Source organism: Mus caroli, chromosome 11 (assembly GCF_900094665.2).
Source record: "Mus caroli chromosome 11, CAROLI_EIJ_v1.1, whole genome shotgun sequence".
NCBI lineage: Eukaryota > Metazoa > Chordata > Mammalia > Rodentia > Muridae > Mus > Mus caroli.
The window spans coordinates 91,562,756-91,577,656 of NC_034580.1; the positions used below are offsets into that span (position 1 = coordinate 91,562,756).

The 14,901-nt window shown below is 51.1% G+C and overlaps 2 protein-coding genes across 5 annotated transcripts; one reads left to right on the forward strand and one right to left on the reverse strand.

Moving 5' to 3' along the window:
- Positions 1-6,934: 6,934 nt before the first annotated feature.
- On the reverse strand, positions 6,935-7,564 carry LOC110304552. Its single transcript, XM_021175949.2, has one exon. The coding sequence runs from the start codon at positions 7,562-7,564 to the stop codon at positions 7,025-7,027; it is 540 nt and encodes a 179-aa protein (XP_021031608.1). The 3' UTR covers positions 6,935-7,024.
- Phospho1 (phosphoethanolamine/phosphocholine phosphatase) lies at positions 7,496-14,762 on the forward strand. Of its 4 annotated transcripts, XM_021176790.2 has the most exons (4): positions 7,496-7,717; positions 11,320-11,429; positions 12,389-12,510; positions 13,082-14,762. In XM_021176790.2, the coding sequence occupies exons 2-4, from the start codon at positions 11,385-11,387 to the stop codon at positions 13,956-13,958; spliced, it is 1,044 nt and encodes a 347-aa protein (XP_021032449.1). In that variant the 5' UTR covers positions 7,496-7,717; positions 11,320-11,384; the 3' UTR covers positions 13,959-14,762. The 4 variants fall into 4 exon arrangements, with proteins under 4 accessions (XP_021032449.1, XP_021032452.1, XP_029339780.1 ...); XM_021176793.2 differs by lacking the exon at positions 12,389-12,510 and having other exon boundaries at positions 13,200-14,762; XM_029483920.1 differs by lacking the exons at positions 7,496-7,717; positions 12,389-12,510 and having other exon boundaries at positions 11,340-11,429.
- Positions 14,763-14,901: the final 139 nt, after the last annotated feature.

Here is a 14,901-nt window from a genome sequence, read left to right on the forward strand (position 1 = left end):
TAACTCCAGGCAGAGGTTACAGTACATGCAAAGGCCTGGGAGCAAGAACCCTAAAATAATTGAAAGAGGGCAAGTGTGGTTGTAACTTCCACTTGTGTATGGAATTGCAAAGTATTGCAGACACTTCCAGGAACACATGCACTAGGCGAGGACAGTGGACACTGTCTCCCTAAAGGTGACACTTCTCAGTGAAGAGCTAGAGGGTATGAGGGCACTCAAGGCGGGAGTGGAAAGAAAGACATGTGTGTTAGTCAGGGTTCTCAAAGGAACATAATGGATAGAATGGACTAATTAATGTATTAAAAGGGGATTTATGGTCCAATGATTAAGAGCACTGGCTGCTCTTCCAGGAAACCTGGCTTCCATTCCCAGCACCCACATGGTGGCTCACAACCATCTGTAATGAGATCTGATGCCCTCTTCTGGTGTGTCTGAGGACAGCTACAGTATATAGAAAATAAATCGTCTTTTAAAAAAAGCCAGGTGGCAGCAGCACATAACTTTAATCCCAACACTCAGGAGGCAGAGGCAGGCAGATCTCTGAGTTCGAGGCCAGCCTGGTCTGTAGAACAAGTTCCAGGACAGCCAGGGCTACACAGAGAATTCCTGTCTCGGGGGTAGAGGGGGTCAGAGAAGGAAAGAAAAAAGAAAATGGCCTCTTTAAAGATTTTTCTGACAATTACATTGTTTAGTTTCCCTGTTTAGGTTCTTCGGGAATCCCTCATTCCCTGGCATACCCTGTCCCCAACCCTGAACTTTCCAGCCTAAGTTCATTCCCCCCAGAGGCTTTTAAAAAAAGATTTTATTTATGTATTTATTTTATTTATATAAGTACACTGTAGCTATCTTCAGACACACCAGAAAAGGGCATAGGATCCCATTACAGATGGTTATGAGCCACCATGTGGTTGCTGGGATTTGAACTCAGGACCTCTGGAAGAGCAGGCTGGGAATACAATTCCCAGCAACCACATGGTGGCTCAAAACCATCTGTAATAGGATCCAATGCCCTCTTCTGGTGTGGCTGAAGACAGCGACAGTGTACTCATATAAATAAAATAATAAACCTTTAAAAAATATATGAGCTTAGGATAGCGATGCATGCCTTATTTATTTATTTATTTATTTATTATTCTTTTTGGAAGAGAGTTAAGACAGAGTTCCTTTGTGTATGCCTAGCTGTCCTGAAATTCACTATGTAGACCAGGCTGGCCTTGACTCCTGAGTGCTGGAGTGAAACCCATGTGCCACCAACACCTGGCTTTGATGCAAGCCTTTAGTCTCAGCACCCAGGAAGCAGAGGCACGAAGATCTCTGTGAGTTCAAGGCCAGCTTGGTCTACATAGTAAGACTTTGTCTCAAAAACTGAATGAATGAATGAATGAATGAATGAATGAATGAATGAAAATAAAGAAAAGAAGAAAGATCGTTTTGTAAAATGACAAACTTCTGACCCTCTACATCCCAAGGGCTGGGATTAGAGATCTGCACTTCCACACCTAGTTTCTTAGACCTTTCAAATTTATTTTTAGTTTTTATTTTGAAAAGGGATCTTACTAAGTTACCCAGACCAGTCTTAAGGCTACTCTACAGCCCAGGCAGGCCTTGACCTTGCCATCCTCCTGTCTCAGACTTATAGGACTGTGCTACTAGGCCTGGCTTTCCCTGACACTCTTTTGAAAGGCCTGTTTTCTTGCCCAGTCTCCTTCAGACTGTAAGCTAACCTAGGACAGGATCTCCACCCTACTGAATATCCCTCTCCCAGTGCCCTACCCAGTCGATAGTTGTCTAATTTTATTTTTATGAATATGGATGGCTTGCCTACATGTATGTCTGTGCACCGTGGCATGCACGGTGCCTGTGAAAACCAGAACTGGAGTCACAGATGATTATGGAGCCGCCATGTGGATGCTGGGAATCAAACCCAGGTCCTCTGAAAGGACAGGCAGTGCTCTTAAGGGCTAACCACTGAGCCATCTCTACCCTCTGAGTTTTTGTTTAAAAAAAAAAAGAGAGAGAGAGAAAGACCACAAATTAGCATAGCACGATTGTGATGTCTGGATAGCCAGAGAATACACACTGTTCCCAACTTCGGAAGGACCTGGCTCTGAAGATCTGAGCCCCGACCTGTGCTTTGTTGTTGCCCAATTCCATCTGAGGACCAGTAGGCTTGGGACAGCCTATTTGGATCCACAGAAGGGCAATTCAAAATCAGACAGGTTCATGTAGTTTAACGTGACAATTCAGTCTTCTCCACAGGGACTGGGTTGGGGACAGATTTATGCAGTGTTCCATGTGCCACCAGGCAGCAGACAGGCTTCTGCATGTTTGGGTGAGCCCAGGGACTCAGGCCAGAATATTTCAAAAATGCTCCTAGCCGTGCCTTCCTGAGGCTGCGGACCCAGGTGACTAGGCAGGCCGGTGCCTGTGCAGAAAAGGACACCCCGCCCAACCTTGCTCTGCTCCTAACCATGCCCTCTGGACCTGCCTGAGATCTGAGGGTTCCAGGGGACTGTGTGGCCTCTAGGCAGTTAGAGGAGGAACCCTTAAGACTCAATCTCTGGTCTCTATTAAATAACAGCCAGCCTTTAAAACCTGTAAGATCCTGATAATCTGCTCTAGTCTGGAAGACAAGGTCCAAAGGGACCTGATGTCACGAAAGTCCAAAAGCAGATGTCGTCATTCCCAGGCAAACTGTTCTAGAGACTGGAACTTAAGGGATGTTCAACCTCATAAGGTAAATACATAACTCTAGAGACAGAGACAGGCTGATCTCTATGAGTTCTGGGCCAGCCTGGTCTACATAGTGAATTCTAGCACAGTCAGGGCTCTGTAGAGAGACCTTGTCTCAAAAGCAAAAACAAAACTAAAGCCAATTATGGTGGTCACACAGTTAACACCATTCTAGAGAGGCAGAAGTAGAGAGATCTCTGAGTTTGACTCCAGCTTCGTCTACAGAGAGTTCCAAGACAGCTAGGGCTATACAGAGAAACCCTGTCTGAAAAATCAAACAAACAAACAAACAAACAAAAACAAAAAAACCCCAAAAACAAAAAAACAAAACAACAAAAAACCCCAACCAACCAAACAAACAAAACTAATAGGCCCAAGTGTGCTCAGAAAAGAAAGTATTTCATTCAAGAATATGAGCCTCCTGCAAGACTTGGTGCTGTAATGCCAGTGTGGGGTGTGGGTTCATAGGGGAGGGAGGATCAGGGGTTCTAGGTTAGCCTCAGCAACATAGTGAACTGGGGTCTGGCTTGGCCTACAAGAGACCCTGTTTCTAAACACAGACAGACAGACAGACAGATAGACAGACACACACACACACACACACACACACACACACACACACGGGAGAGAGGCTGGGTTCCAGATCAGCCAGGGCAATATCAAGACCCTGTCTCAGAAAAACAAAATCAAAACGAAATAAACATGCCTCTATATCATCTTCCTATCCTCCAGGGCCAGCATCTTTTTCTTGACCATAAGAGGAAACTTCCTTCTGATTAAGCACAGCTGGTGAGATGGCTCAGAGGTTAGAAGACCGGCTGCTCTTCCAGAGGTCCCGGGTTCAATTCCTAGCATTCTCATGAAGCTCACAACACTCTGTAACTTCAATTCCAGAGGACCCATCACCCTCACACATGCAGACAAAATATCAATGCACAGAAAGTGAAAATAAATAATTTTTTAAAATGCAGTTGGGGGTGGGGGCAGGGCTAGGGATGAAGCCCAGCTCAGTTGAAAGAGGAGTTATTTAACATGCACAAAGCCACGCCCCCAGCACTTCATAACCAGATGTGGCATGCACTCCAGTCCTATCACTCAGGAGGTAGAGTCAGACAGATAGAGGTCATACTACACATAGAGGTCATACTACATAGTAAGTTTGACACTAGCCTACGTTACATGAACTCCCATCCAAGGAGGAAAAGAAAAGAATGTCTCAGCTCCCAGTTGCATATAATGAAAATGACTGGTTCCTATATCCCTAGCATTCGGGAGGCCGAGCCAATAGGACTAGGAATTCTAGGCCACCTTGCCTACATAGGGAAATATCACCCCCCAAAAATACATAGATGTGTAATAAAACCTTCAGGTTTTGAGTCTTGTCTTTTGCCACTTCCTAGCTCTGTGACATCCCTCTATCTCATTGTGTAAATTAGGAGCTGATAGCACACAGGGACTGCCACAGGAAGAACAGAGAATTTCGGAATCGGTCATCATTGTCCAGGCTGGGCTACAGAGGATGTTTTCAGTCCTGGTAACAACTTCTAGCACAGCGCTTCCCAACTGAAATGCCTAAATGGGACACTTGGCCACATCTCCCGCCTTTTTGTCCTCTCTGGCTTCACTAGGAGTCCAGATCTGTGTCCGACCACCTAGGATTGCCACATCATGCCTTCAGGCAAGGTCCTTTCTAAATGTCCCTGGGTTTCTGTCTCTGTAAAACTGGAAATATTAAAGCCACCTGCAGAGGCAGTTGTCCAGACCACATGACCAAGACCCAGCTGGTTTCTGGAAAGGTTAGTGGTCCTTCCTCCCTCAGGTGGGCCTTGTGAACTGAGCCATTCCTTCCTTCCTATGAGCAGGCCGTGACCTTGGATTCTCGGCTTCTTGGCTTTACCATTGGAACCTTAGGCAAGTGACTCAGCCTCTTCGTGAGGACCAGTTGGAAAGTTCGACTCTGGCCACCTGAGTCAAGGGTCACCGGAGACTTGAGCAAGCTCTGTCACCTCCGATTACTCTTCACCCCTCAAGCTCTCTGCCAAGTCAAGTGACCCAAGTCCTAAAGTGAACTTTGACCCTGGCTGAGCATGAGCCTCTGATGTCTGGACTGTGGCTCACTCTTCCGTTCCATTCCTGTCCCCATCTTTAGACACAAGGCTGATCGTTCATTGGTTCACTCTCTGACAGTTAAAAGGGAAAGAAAGTGGAAAGACAAACAGGAGTATCCTGAAAGTTTTATCCCAGGGAGAAGAGATGCTGGGGTGGATATACACCTCAGCAGTTGAGAGGTACTGAGCCCCCAGAGTACCAGAGTTCAGTTTCCAGCATTCACGTAAGGCAGCTCACCTCTATTACAGTCACTGCCTATATCTCCAACTCCGGGGGATATGAAGCCCTCGGCTTCCGTGGGTCCCTGCAGGCTCATGCACATATACACCATATACACACAGTTGAAAGTAAAACAAATCTTTAAAAAACACTGAGTGTCTATGTTTAGGCCTGAGACTACGTCAGAGGTAGGGCAGCTGTCTAGCACGCCCTCCAACACTGCTATACTTATTTCACAGAGTTGGGGGCATGGGGATCATCCCCATGACGGAGCTAGAAGGTAGATCAGGGCAGGAAAAACTTGAGATCATTAGTGGGGGCCAAAAGTCATCTACCAGCGCTCTCTGACTATATCAGTGAATTTGGAAAGGAGGCTGAAATTTTGCAAGAGAATCAGATTTTTTTTTTTTCCAAGACAGGGATTAGCTCTGACTGTCCTGGAACTCACTCAGACTAGCCTTGATCCTCTTACCTCTGCCTCCCAAATGCTGAGATTAAAGGTGAGTGCCACTACCAGAGCCAGCAAAAACAAACATCTAAGGCCTAGAGGTGTCAGTGTCCAGATTAAATCCTGGGGTCTGGGTCACAGTGTTGAGTAAAACAGACATGGATCGATCGGGTGGTGGTGGCCCACATCTTTAATCTCAGCACTGGGGAGGCAGAGGCAGGCTGATTTCGGAGTTCAAAGCCAGCCTCTTCTACAGAGTGAGGTCTTAGACAGCCAGAGTTCCACAGAGAAACCCTATCCTTTTGGAAGACAGCAACAAAGGCAAACATGGTCTCTGCCCTCGATTTACTTAAAAAAGAGTAAAAGTGACAAGGGAGAGGCACAGTATGAGGTCATGGGTAAGCAAACTGGGTTGGAACCCCAACACTACGGTTCCTCAACTGGATAGCCCAAGCAAGCTGCGTTAGCTCTTCCCAATTCGATTTCCGCAGAACCTTACTGGCGTCATTTTGGAAGGAGAACAAGGATGGGAGCATGGATCCAGACATTCAAATCTTTCCAGCCATCTACCCACTCCCCTCAAGTACACCTAGGGTTGGTATAAGAAAGGGCATAGTGGCATGTGCCTTCCAGCGCTCAGAAGGTAGAGGCAGGAACTCGGGAGTAGATGGTCATTCTGTACTATACAGCAAGGCCCATACTAGCCCGGGCGACAGGAAACTGTCTCAAATGGGTGTGTGTGTGTGTGCTGAGGGGCATTGGAGGGCCGAGGACAGATACAACACTGATGATGAAGGCTGTGTGAGCCTATCTTTGAGAAGAGTGTGGAGATGAAACTGCTTCTGTAAGAGGAGGGGCTCAGGTCTTTAATCCATCAAATTGGACATGGAAGCAGGAGATTTAGGAGCTCAGGGCCGGGCCTAGAATAGGTAGTAACAAATTATAAGGGACCCACCCTCCCGCCCCCAACCCAAGATAAAAGACCCAGGGCTTTCTACCAGCACGGCTAGGTAGAATAAACACCGGTAGCTGGCAGTTGCCCTCGGACTTCAGCTCAGAGAGAGGTGAAGGGGCGCTGGCGTGTTAGGGAGGGAGCAGGGGCAATGGAGACGTCGACCTCAAAGGTTTGGGCGGGTGGTCCATCGGTTTGGCAACTTTTCTGCCAATCTGCCTTCTGCAGGTGGAAGCACGGAGCACTGGTATTCAAAGCTAGAGGGTGATAGGAGAGTTGAAGGTAGACCCAGGCCAGGGTGCACCTCCTTCTCAACCACAGATCCTGTTCTGTGACTGAAGTGAGGTGTCCTTGTGTTCGAACTCTTGGACAAGTCTTTTCTCCTGGGTTCGTCGCACCGGTTCAGAAAGTGCAGGTTTCACCTCTTCTCTCTTAATCGTAATCTAGTGTCCTGAGGGGTGGAAAGTAAGGGAAAGCTCGCCAGAGAAGAAGAGCGGGGACTTGGGAGAAAGCGGGTTTTATTTGCACAACAGTGCTCAAGTGTCGGTTCTCCAACTCCGAGTTTAGGCGGTGCTGGATTGGGAGAGCTCTTCCATCGGCAAGCCCGAGTACCCGGTAATTTGGGGACAGGGTTCCGAGGACTCGGCAGGATGCCGCGACTCCTCCCGGAAGGGCAGAGGGCGAGCTCGGAATACATGGAGGGAGGGCTGCTTGGCGGGCCGGTCACCCGGCTGTCCCGCGACAAGGAGGGAAGCCGGGCGGTGGAAGGGCTGCCTGCAGAGTCCTGGCGCCGAGCCCAGCGGGAGGCGGGCAATGTGACACTGACTCACGCACGTGCCCACGCGCACGCAGAGGGTGCCCCGCACCCACGCTCCTCGGACGGGACGCGCCACGCTCCACCCGTCCCGCCCGCCCAGTCTCACGGCCGCTCGAGCGGCCTCCGGGACAGCCTGGAGGCGTGGCTCGCGGGCAGCCCGCCCCTTTGATGTGCGCCGGCGCCGCGGTGATTGGCTGGGCGCTTGTGACGTGCGGGGACTGCGGTGGGCCCGGGTGCTGCGGCTGCCGCAGCGCCCGCCGCGGCTCGGGCTCTGGCTCCCCGGCATTTAAAGGGGACGCGGCGGCGGCCCCGGGGATGGGGGGCAGGTGGAAGGGACGGAGCAGAAGCACATCATCCACAGTCCCTCGGGGCTGGAGGGATTCGTGAGCCGGAGCTCAGAAATCCGGGGGTGGATAAGACCGCGTACCCCCCAAATCCCGTAAGCACCCCTTGCTCCATCCTGTCCCTAAATCCCTTAACTAGCCCCCTTCCCACTACTTCCACTTCAAACTCAGCTGGGACAGACAGCGCGACCGCTGCTGCCCCGCATGAGTCTTGGGCTCCGGGAGGACCACGATCTAAATGTTGGGGTGGGGGCTGTGTGTAGTTTGAGTGTGTTTCATGTGCTTGGTGGTGGGGTAGTCCCAGGGGCAGAGAACTGAACCCCCTCCTTTCCCAGGTTAATGGTGCCCAGTGTCCCTTCATCTCCGGGGACATAGCTCCCCGCCACCCACAAGTCCTTCCTTCTCCCCGAGCTGCGCACCCCCCGCCCGCATTAGAGCGAAGCGCCCGCCAGCTGGGGGTGTGCCAGAGTGCCTGCTTTCCAGTCACCTCTAAAAATATCTCTCCTGCTACCCCACCGGCAGCTGCCATCTCCCTGCCCCTACCCAGTAAGAATCACCTCTGCTTGTCCACCCCAGGCAGGGGACCCCAGAGGTGACGCCTAGTCCCAGATTCCTCACTGGCCCCAGGGCACAAACTAGCTAGGACAGGGAACATACAGAACCTCCGGAGCAATCGGGGAGTTCAGGTAATTTCTTCAAGAGGCAGTAGAGATCCCTGAGTTTTAATCCTATTTCTGATGCTGTGTGATGTAAGCTGGACCTCTCTGCACACCCCCCCCCCCTTGTCCATTATGGGTTAATGAACAAGAAAGGAGTTCGTGAAGTTGGGAGTGTTAGGGGCAGGAATCCTAGCTTAATTGTCAGATCTAATTTCTAGTGATGGGCATATTTATTCTTGAAGCAGAGAGCCACTCTCAGCCTGCATGTTTCTTGTGGAAAACTCCCCAAACTTTCCTATGGGCTCTACCCTCTCCCCCATTAGGAGAATTTCAAGCTTAGACTTAAGTTAGTGCACACACACACACACACACACACACACACACACACACACCTACCCCCGTCTTCCCACAGATCTAACCTAAAAGTATCAAAGGAGCAGGCAGGGCTGTGATAGGGAATCAGGGCCGCAAACATTGATCTTAGATGAGACTAGAAAAGGACTTCCCTCAGCCCCCAAAAGTTTGCCTCCTGGCTGCCCTAGCATGTGGGAGAAACTCAAAGGTCCTGTCCTGTCCTCCACAGGGACTCTGGTGGTCACACAGAATTTTTTGTTGCTTTGTTTTTCTAGACAGGGTTTCTCTGTGTAGTCCCGGCTGTCCTGGAACTCACTCTGTAGACCAGGCTGGCCTCCAACTCAGTTTCACCTGCCTCTGCTGGGATTAAAGGCAATGCCCTGCACTGCCCGGGACTTATCGCTTATCACCTGTCAGAAGTGAGTGACGTTTGGGATTTTTTTTTTAATGGCAGTTGTTTTGAAACAAGAATTTTCATGTACTTCAGGGTGGTCTCAAACTCAGATTCTCTGCCCCTGTCTCCTGCATCACCAGCTGCCACTGGTCTATGCTATGAAGCCAGAAAATAACTAGGGATGAATGGGGCAAGGACCAAGTGTGTCTGTGAGGCTGTGTCAATTTTTAGGAAGAAACCCGGAATACCTGGCTTTCTGCTCTGCTGAGAAAAAGACAAGGTTACCAGAGTGGCGGCGCTGGACTTTAATCCCAGTGTTTAGGAGGCAAAGGCAGGAGGATCTAAGTTCAAAGCCAGCCTAGTCTACAGAGAGAACTGCAAGCCAGCCAAGGTTAAGTAGTGAGATCCTGTCAGCTGTCAGCATTGGGACTAGTATAATTCTTTCAAAGGAAGACAGGCAAGTAGTTAACCCCCCTCCCAAGAGATGAAAATTAATCTTATCAAGAGTATTGTATTTTATTACATGCCTGGAATCTCTGAACTCAGGAGGTTTGTCCAGGTTGGGCGACCCTGTCTCAAAATTAAAATTTAAAACAAAGATAATGGGTTAAGGGCATGCTGTATAGTACCTGCAAAGCCCTGGGGTTGGTCCTGACTGTGGGACGAGGGGAGTGAAGCAGGAAGAGGAGAGAAAGCTGGTCTGTGTGGCTGCTGGTGACCCATTTGTATCTTTGTATCTGACCCTTGCTTCCCTTCCTGCCTGACACTTAGTCCCTCTCTTTGAGATTGCTTTTACAATGGGTGTGGCACCCTCTGACCTATCACCTCTAACTCTTGTCTTGGGACAAAGGTTATGTCAGCCGGGATTCCAATGGTGGCAGTTTCCTCAATGTCCCTTGCATGCGGTTCCCTCGTCTACCATCCCTGCCCCTTTCTCTCTCACTATCTCAACAATGTTGAGTCTCCCAGAGCACTGCTAGTTTTTGCTAGTGAGCTTTAACCTCTTTCCAGTTTCTAGCTATAGGTTCTTTGAGGGGGTAGCGAACACTGAGAGCTACTTCCTGTCTCTACTGAAAAGCTTTGCTCTGACAAAGCGAGGGTGGTCAGGGATACAGCTCTATAAAGAGGGTTCCAGAGGCTGTGTCCTCTTGAACCTTCCCTCGTCTACTCTGGAGGCAGTGGCTTCTGCTGCCTTGGGATAGTCAGGGAGTGTGTCACCTTGAGAGTCAAGAGTTTACAGTGCCACTCATTGCTACCACTAGAGGGCAGCAGCCACCTAGTTTTTTTTCTTTTTTTCTTTTCTTTTCTTTTCTTTTTTTTTTTTTTTTTTTTTTTTTTTTTTTTTTTTTTTTTTTTTTTTTTTTGCTATCTTTGCTCTGGTATCTTTCCAATTCCAAGCTGCATCTTTCCAATTCTAAGGGGCTGGCCTCTGGTCTCATAGCCTAGGGGTGGAGGGGTAGGGGAGTAGGGAGGCACCAAAAGCTGTAAATGGTATCTGTATAGATGCTCTAATGAAGGCCCTAACCAAAAGATCACCACCCAGTCACTGAAACTCCCGTGGAAATTTCAGCTTGCCCTGTTGGTGAGATCCCTGAACAAATTAGTGCCAGAGGTGAGTCTCATATCTCCTGCAGGCCCAGGGCTCTCAGCCTCTAGACAGTAGTGAAGTGTTTATGAACCAGCTGCCACCCTGCTGAAGCAATACAGCCTGTGGGAAGTGAGTGAATTGCTCTGCTCTCTGTCTTCCTGGCTGTGATGAACCATGCATGAGATCAGGAATAAAGGTGACTGGTAAACCGTGATGCACCCCACTACTCATGTGTGGGCAAAAGGTCACGGCAGACCAGCCTCTGAGATCTGGTTTTGAAAAATCTCAGCCACTTTGAGTGAGTGACCTTTGGGTGAATCTCCTACTTAATCTGTCTACAACTCCAACAGTGTCCTCTGTAAACCCTCCGGTAAGCCAGGGAACTAGCTAGCCAAGGATGCTGTTAGCAAGGAGCGTGGCCTCGGTGTACGTGTAAGAGTTTACTTTTGCTCGTGGGCTTGATGGAAGAGATAGTCTGATGGGATCAGTAGGGAAAGGGAAGCCAGTGGGCAGGCACTTTGTTTTGGAGACAAAGTCTTTCTATGTATCCTGGCTGTCTTAGAATGTACTAAGTAGACCAGGTTGGCCTCAGACTCACAGAGATCCACCTGCCTCTGCCTCCCAAGTGCTGGGACTAAAGGCTTGCACCACCATACTCCAAAAAAACAGGTATGGACTTTTTGTGGATTCCCTCCCCCCCAGGAGCTCTGGATGACAGCTGGAGACCAACAGTTTCTAAAGGTGGTGGTCAAGATAATATACTGACAATGAGCGGGTGTTTTCCAGCTGTTGGACTACGATGCCTATCTAGGGTAAGTGGAGCCCTTCAGAATGAGGCCTTAAGCCCCTACTTTTCCACCCCGGGATAGGAGGAGCCCTCTCCAGCCCCCCTCAGATTTGTCCTCTCCACTGGAGCTCTATGGATCCCTGAAAATTTTCTCTTCTGTGGATCCTAGTGTCTTGTATAACAGGGATCCAAGCCAGAGAGTCCACAGGCTGGTAAAACCCCAGGGGTGACTCCTGGAGGGATAAAGTGGAGAGGACAGTTCTCTGAGGGAGAGAGGTAGCCAAGCTCCAATACCAACTCTGAAATGAGGTGTGCCAGGCCCAGGAGTAGTAAGAGTGGGTGAGGGCTTGGGATGATGTCACTCGGTTGGTAGAACTCTGTTAATGCCAGCACTAAGAAGGTGAACCAGGAGGCTCAGGAATTCAAGTTCACTCTTATCTACAAAGCAAGCCTGGGGTCAGCCTGAGCTATAGGGAACCCCTTCTTTAAAAAGAAAGAAAGAAGTTGGGGTGTGTGGGTGTGTGGTGGGAAACCAGGTTCTGTTTTGGTATTTACCTCACTGGGTAGGAAGTGCATGCGGGAAGATAGAAAGGCAAGCCAAGGGAGGAATATTCTAGGATCTCTCTGTCTCCCTCCTATAGCAGCTGGCAAACAAAGGTGACAGGGACATGCTTAAGTTGGGTGGCTTACCTGCTGTGTCTGCATGCTTCCTTTTCTTTGTGCCCCAATACTCACTCCCTTTGCATCCCCAGCTGTTTTCCCTTTGCCAACTTCCCAAAAGATGACTCTGTTACCCAAAGTCTCATGACTGCCTAGAGCTCCCACAATGTTCCAGGGGCCTACTCTACCCTCCCTGCCTGACTTCATCCCAGACATCCTCTCCCTAACCGCCCCCCACACACACACATAGCTGCCCACCCCTGCCTCCCTCTGCCTTTTTAGCCACTGCCGTCCTCTCTCTCCCCTCCCCTACCTGTCTCCCAGGTATGCCGTGGCCTGGTGAGGGGGGCTCCCACCTCCTTAAGCCCCATTGCTTCTCCTGTTGCCTGCTTGCTTCGGACTCTGGCAGAAACCCCACCTGCTGGCACGTGCTTCCCAGGGAATTGGCAAGTGATTAGCATGGGCAGCACATTAGCACAGGGCCCAGCAGCTCCCAAAGAGACTCCCAGGGTCTTGTGTGGTTTGCATACCTACCTGGTAATTTCAAGGGCTAAAACCTAGCTCTCTGGCCAGGCCCAGGGAGGCTCAAGAATTTGGCTTTCCAGGCCTGGCACTTATTGGCATCCAGGCCCAGGAAAGACCTGAGACTCATTGCCCACCCGGCCTTGGTGATGTCAATGGCTTTTCCAGGAGCCTGGCTCCTCCATTCATCCTTGATCCCAGGGGGATCACGGGAAAAGGAGGCTGCACCCCCTGGGTACATGAATCTTCTGTCTACTCTGCTCTGCCACCAGAAACCTCCAACCCAGTTGAGGAGTCTCAAGGAGTGATCCTTGACGAGTCATCCCCTCTCTTAAGGGATCCCATGAGAGCAGCAGAAACGGAAGCCAAGGAAGCTTTTGGCTTCAAGACTAGTATGGCTCCAGCACGATTAACTGAGAGACAGGCAAGGGACGGCGGGGTGTGGGCAGCACATTGGTTCCAACTCCTGCTTAACCAGCCTTGGGTCCTCCTCAGGTCTTGGATGTGCCAGCGACCCTGGCTGTGGCCCGCTAATCAGCTTCTCCCTGGCCGGCTCCCGCCGCGCCGCCTCTCGCTTGCCTCCTCCTCCTGCTCCTCTTCCCCCTGCTCCCAGGACGGCAGGATGGCTGCGCTGGGCGCGCCTCGCTTCCTCCTGACCTTCGACTTCGATGAGACCATCGTGGACGAGAACAGCGACGACTCGATCGTGCGTGCCGCGCCAGGCCAGCAACTACCCGAGAGCCTGCGTGCCACCTATCGCGAGGGCTACTACAATGAGTACATGCAACGAGTCTTTAAGTACCTGGGTGAGCAGGGTGTACGGCCCCGGGACCTGCGCGCTGTCTACGAGACCATCCCCCTGTCGCCGGGCATGGGCGATTTGTTGCAGTTCATAGCCAAACAGGGCTCCTGCTTCGAGGTTATTCTCATTTCGGATGCCAACACCTTCGGTGTGGAGAGTGCCCTGCGTGCCGCTGGCCACCACAGTTTATTCCGCCGCATCCTCAGCAACCCGTCGGGACCCGACGCGCGGGGACTGCTGACGCTGCGGCCCTTCCACACGCACAACTGCTCGCGCTGCCCGGCCAACATGTGCAAGCACAAGGTGCTCAGCGAATACCTGCGTGAGCGGGCCCGCGACGGCGTGCACTTCGAGCGCCTCTTCTACGTGGGTGATGGTGCAAATGACTTTTGCCCCATGGGGCTGCTGGCGGGCGGGGACGTGGCCTTCCCGCGCCGCGGCTACCCCATGCATCGCCTCATCCAGGAGGCACAGAAAGCTGAGCCCAGCTCCTTCCGCGCCCACGTGGTGCCCTGGGAAACAGCCGCCGATGTGCGCCAACATCTGCAACAGGTGCTGAAGATGTGTTGAAGACCATCGCCTGCTAGGGGTGCCCCGGACAACCGACGGAGGAGGGACGGGACTGGGGATTGGTTAGGACCACCTAGTTTTACTACCCTCCTCTTTCCTTTCGCTTTGCTATGCTCCTCCGGGCGTATCTGGAATTCGGTCTGCTTGTGGGCTGGGAGCAGGGGTTCAGAGCCGTCCCTATCTATGCAGTTAACACAGCTCTGCTGCCTTCCCTCCAGGGAGGTGAGCACCCCTTGGAAGGCAGGCAGTGCCCCTCGAACTGAGAGGAACGGGTTCCTGGAAGTTGGGAGAAGGAACATCTCCCACTTACTTTAGCTGCTGCACCGGCTGCATAACCTCCTCTGCCCAGTCTTTCAAACAGACTCAGGATCCCCCAATCCGCATGCCAGTACCAGATTCCTCGCGGTAGACCTATGATGCTCTCAGAAGACAGCTCTAGGTCTTGATCTTGCTTCAGCCAACGCAACCCTACATTACCGCTGCGCTGGCTGCGCCTTGCTTCCTTCCCAACCCCCCCCCCACACCCCCACCCACCCAAAGGAAGAAAAAGCCAGAAGGAACTACCGCCTCCTGCTGGTAGAACGAGGTAGAGCCGACCATTGACCTCGGAGAGTGTGAAAAATCCTAGCACTCCAGCAAGAGACCAGGGACTTCACCAAAGTCGTCCTCCCCCCCCCCGCCCCCTTCTCCCCGCATTCCCCTTTGCCCTTATGGAACAGAAAGCCATGTTTTTAAGCAGAGCCAGGGAAACCCAAGCCCCTCCCCTCTCTGGAGTTTCAGACCAATAAAGGAGGTGAAGGGGGACAAAGGGACTTGTTCTCTTGTGCCACAGTGAGAGGGGGGATGCGAGAGAGGTGCTCTCTGCTCTCAGGGAGTCCTATTTAAGTTGTGAGGGCGTGAAGAGCCCAGCGAATGGCTGCTTGTGAGGGTTGAGGTTGAGAGT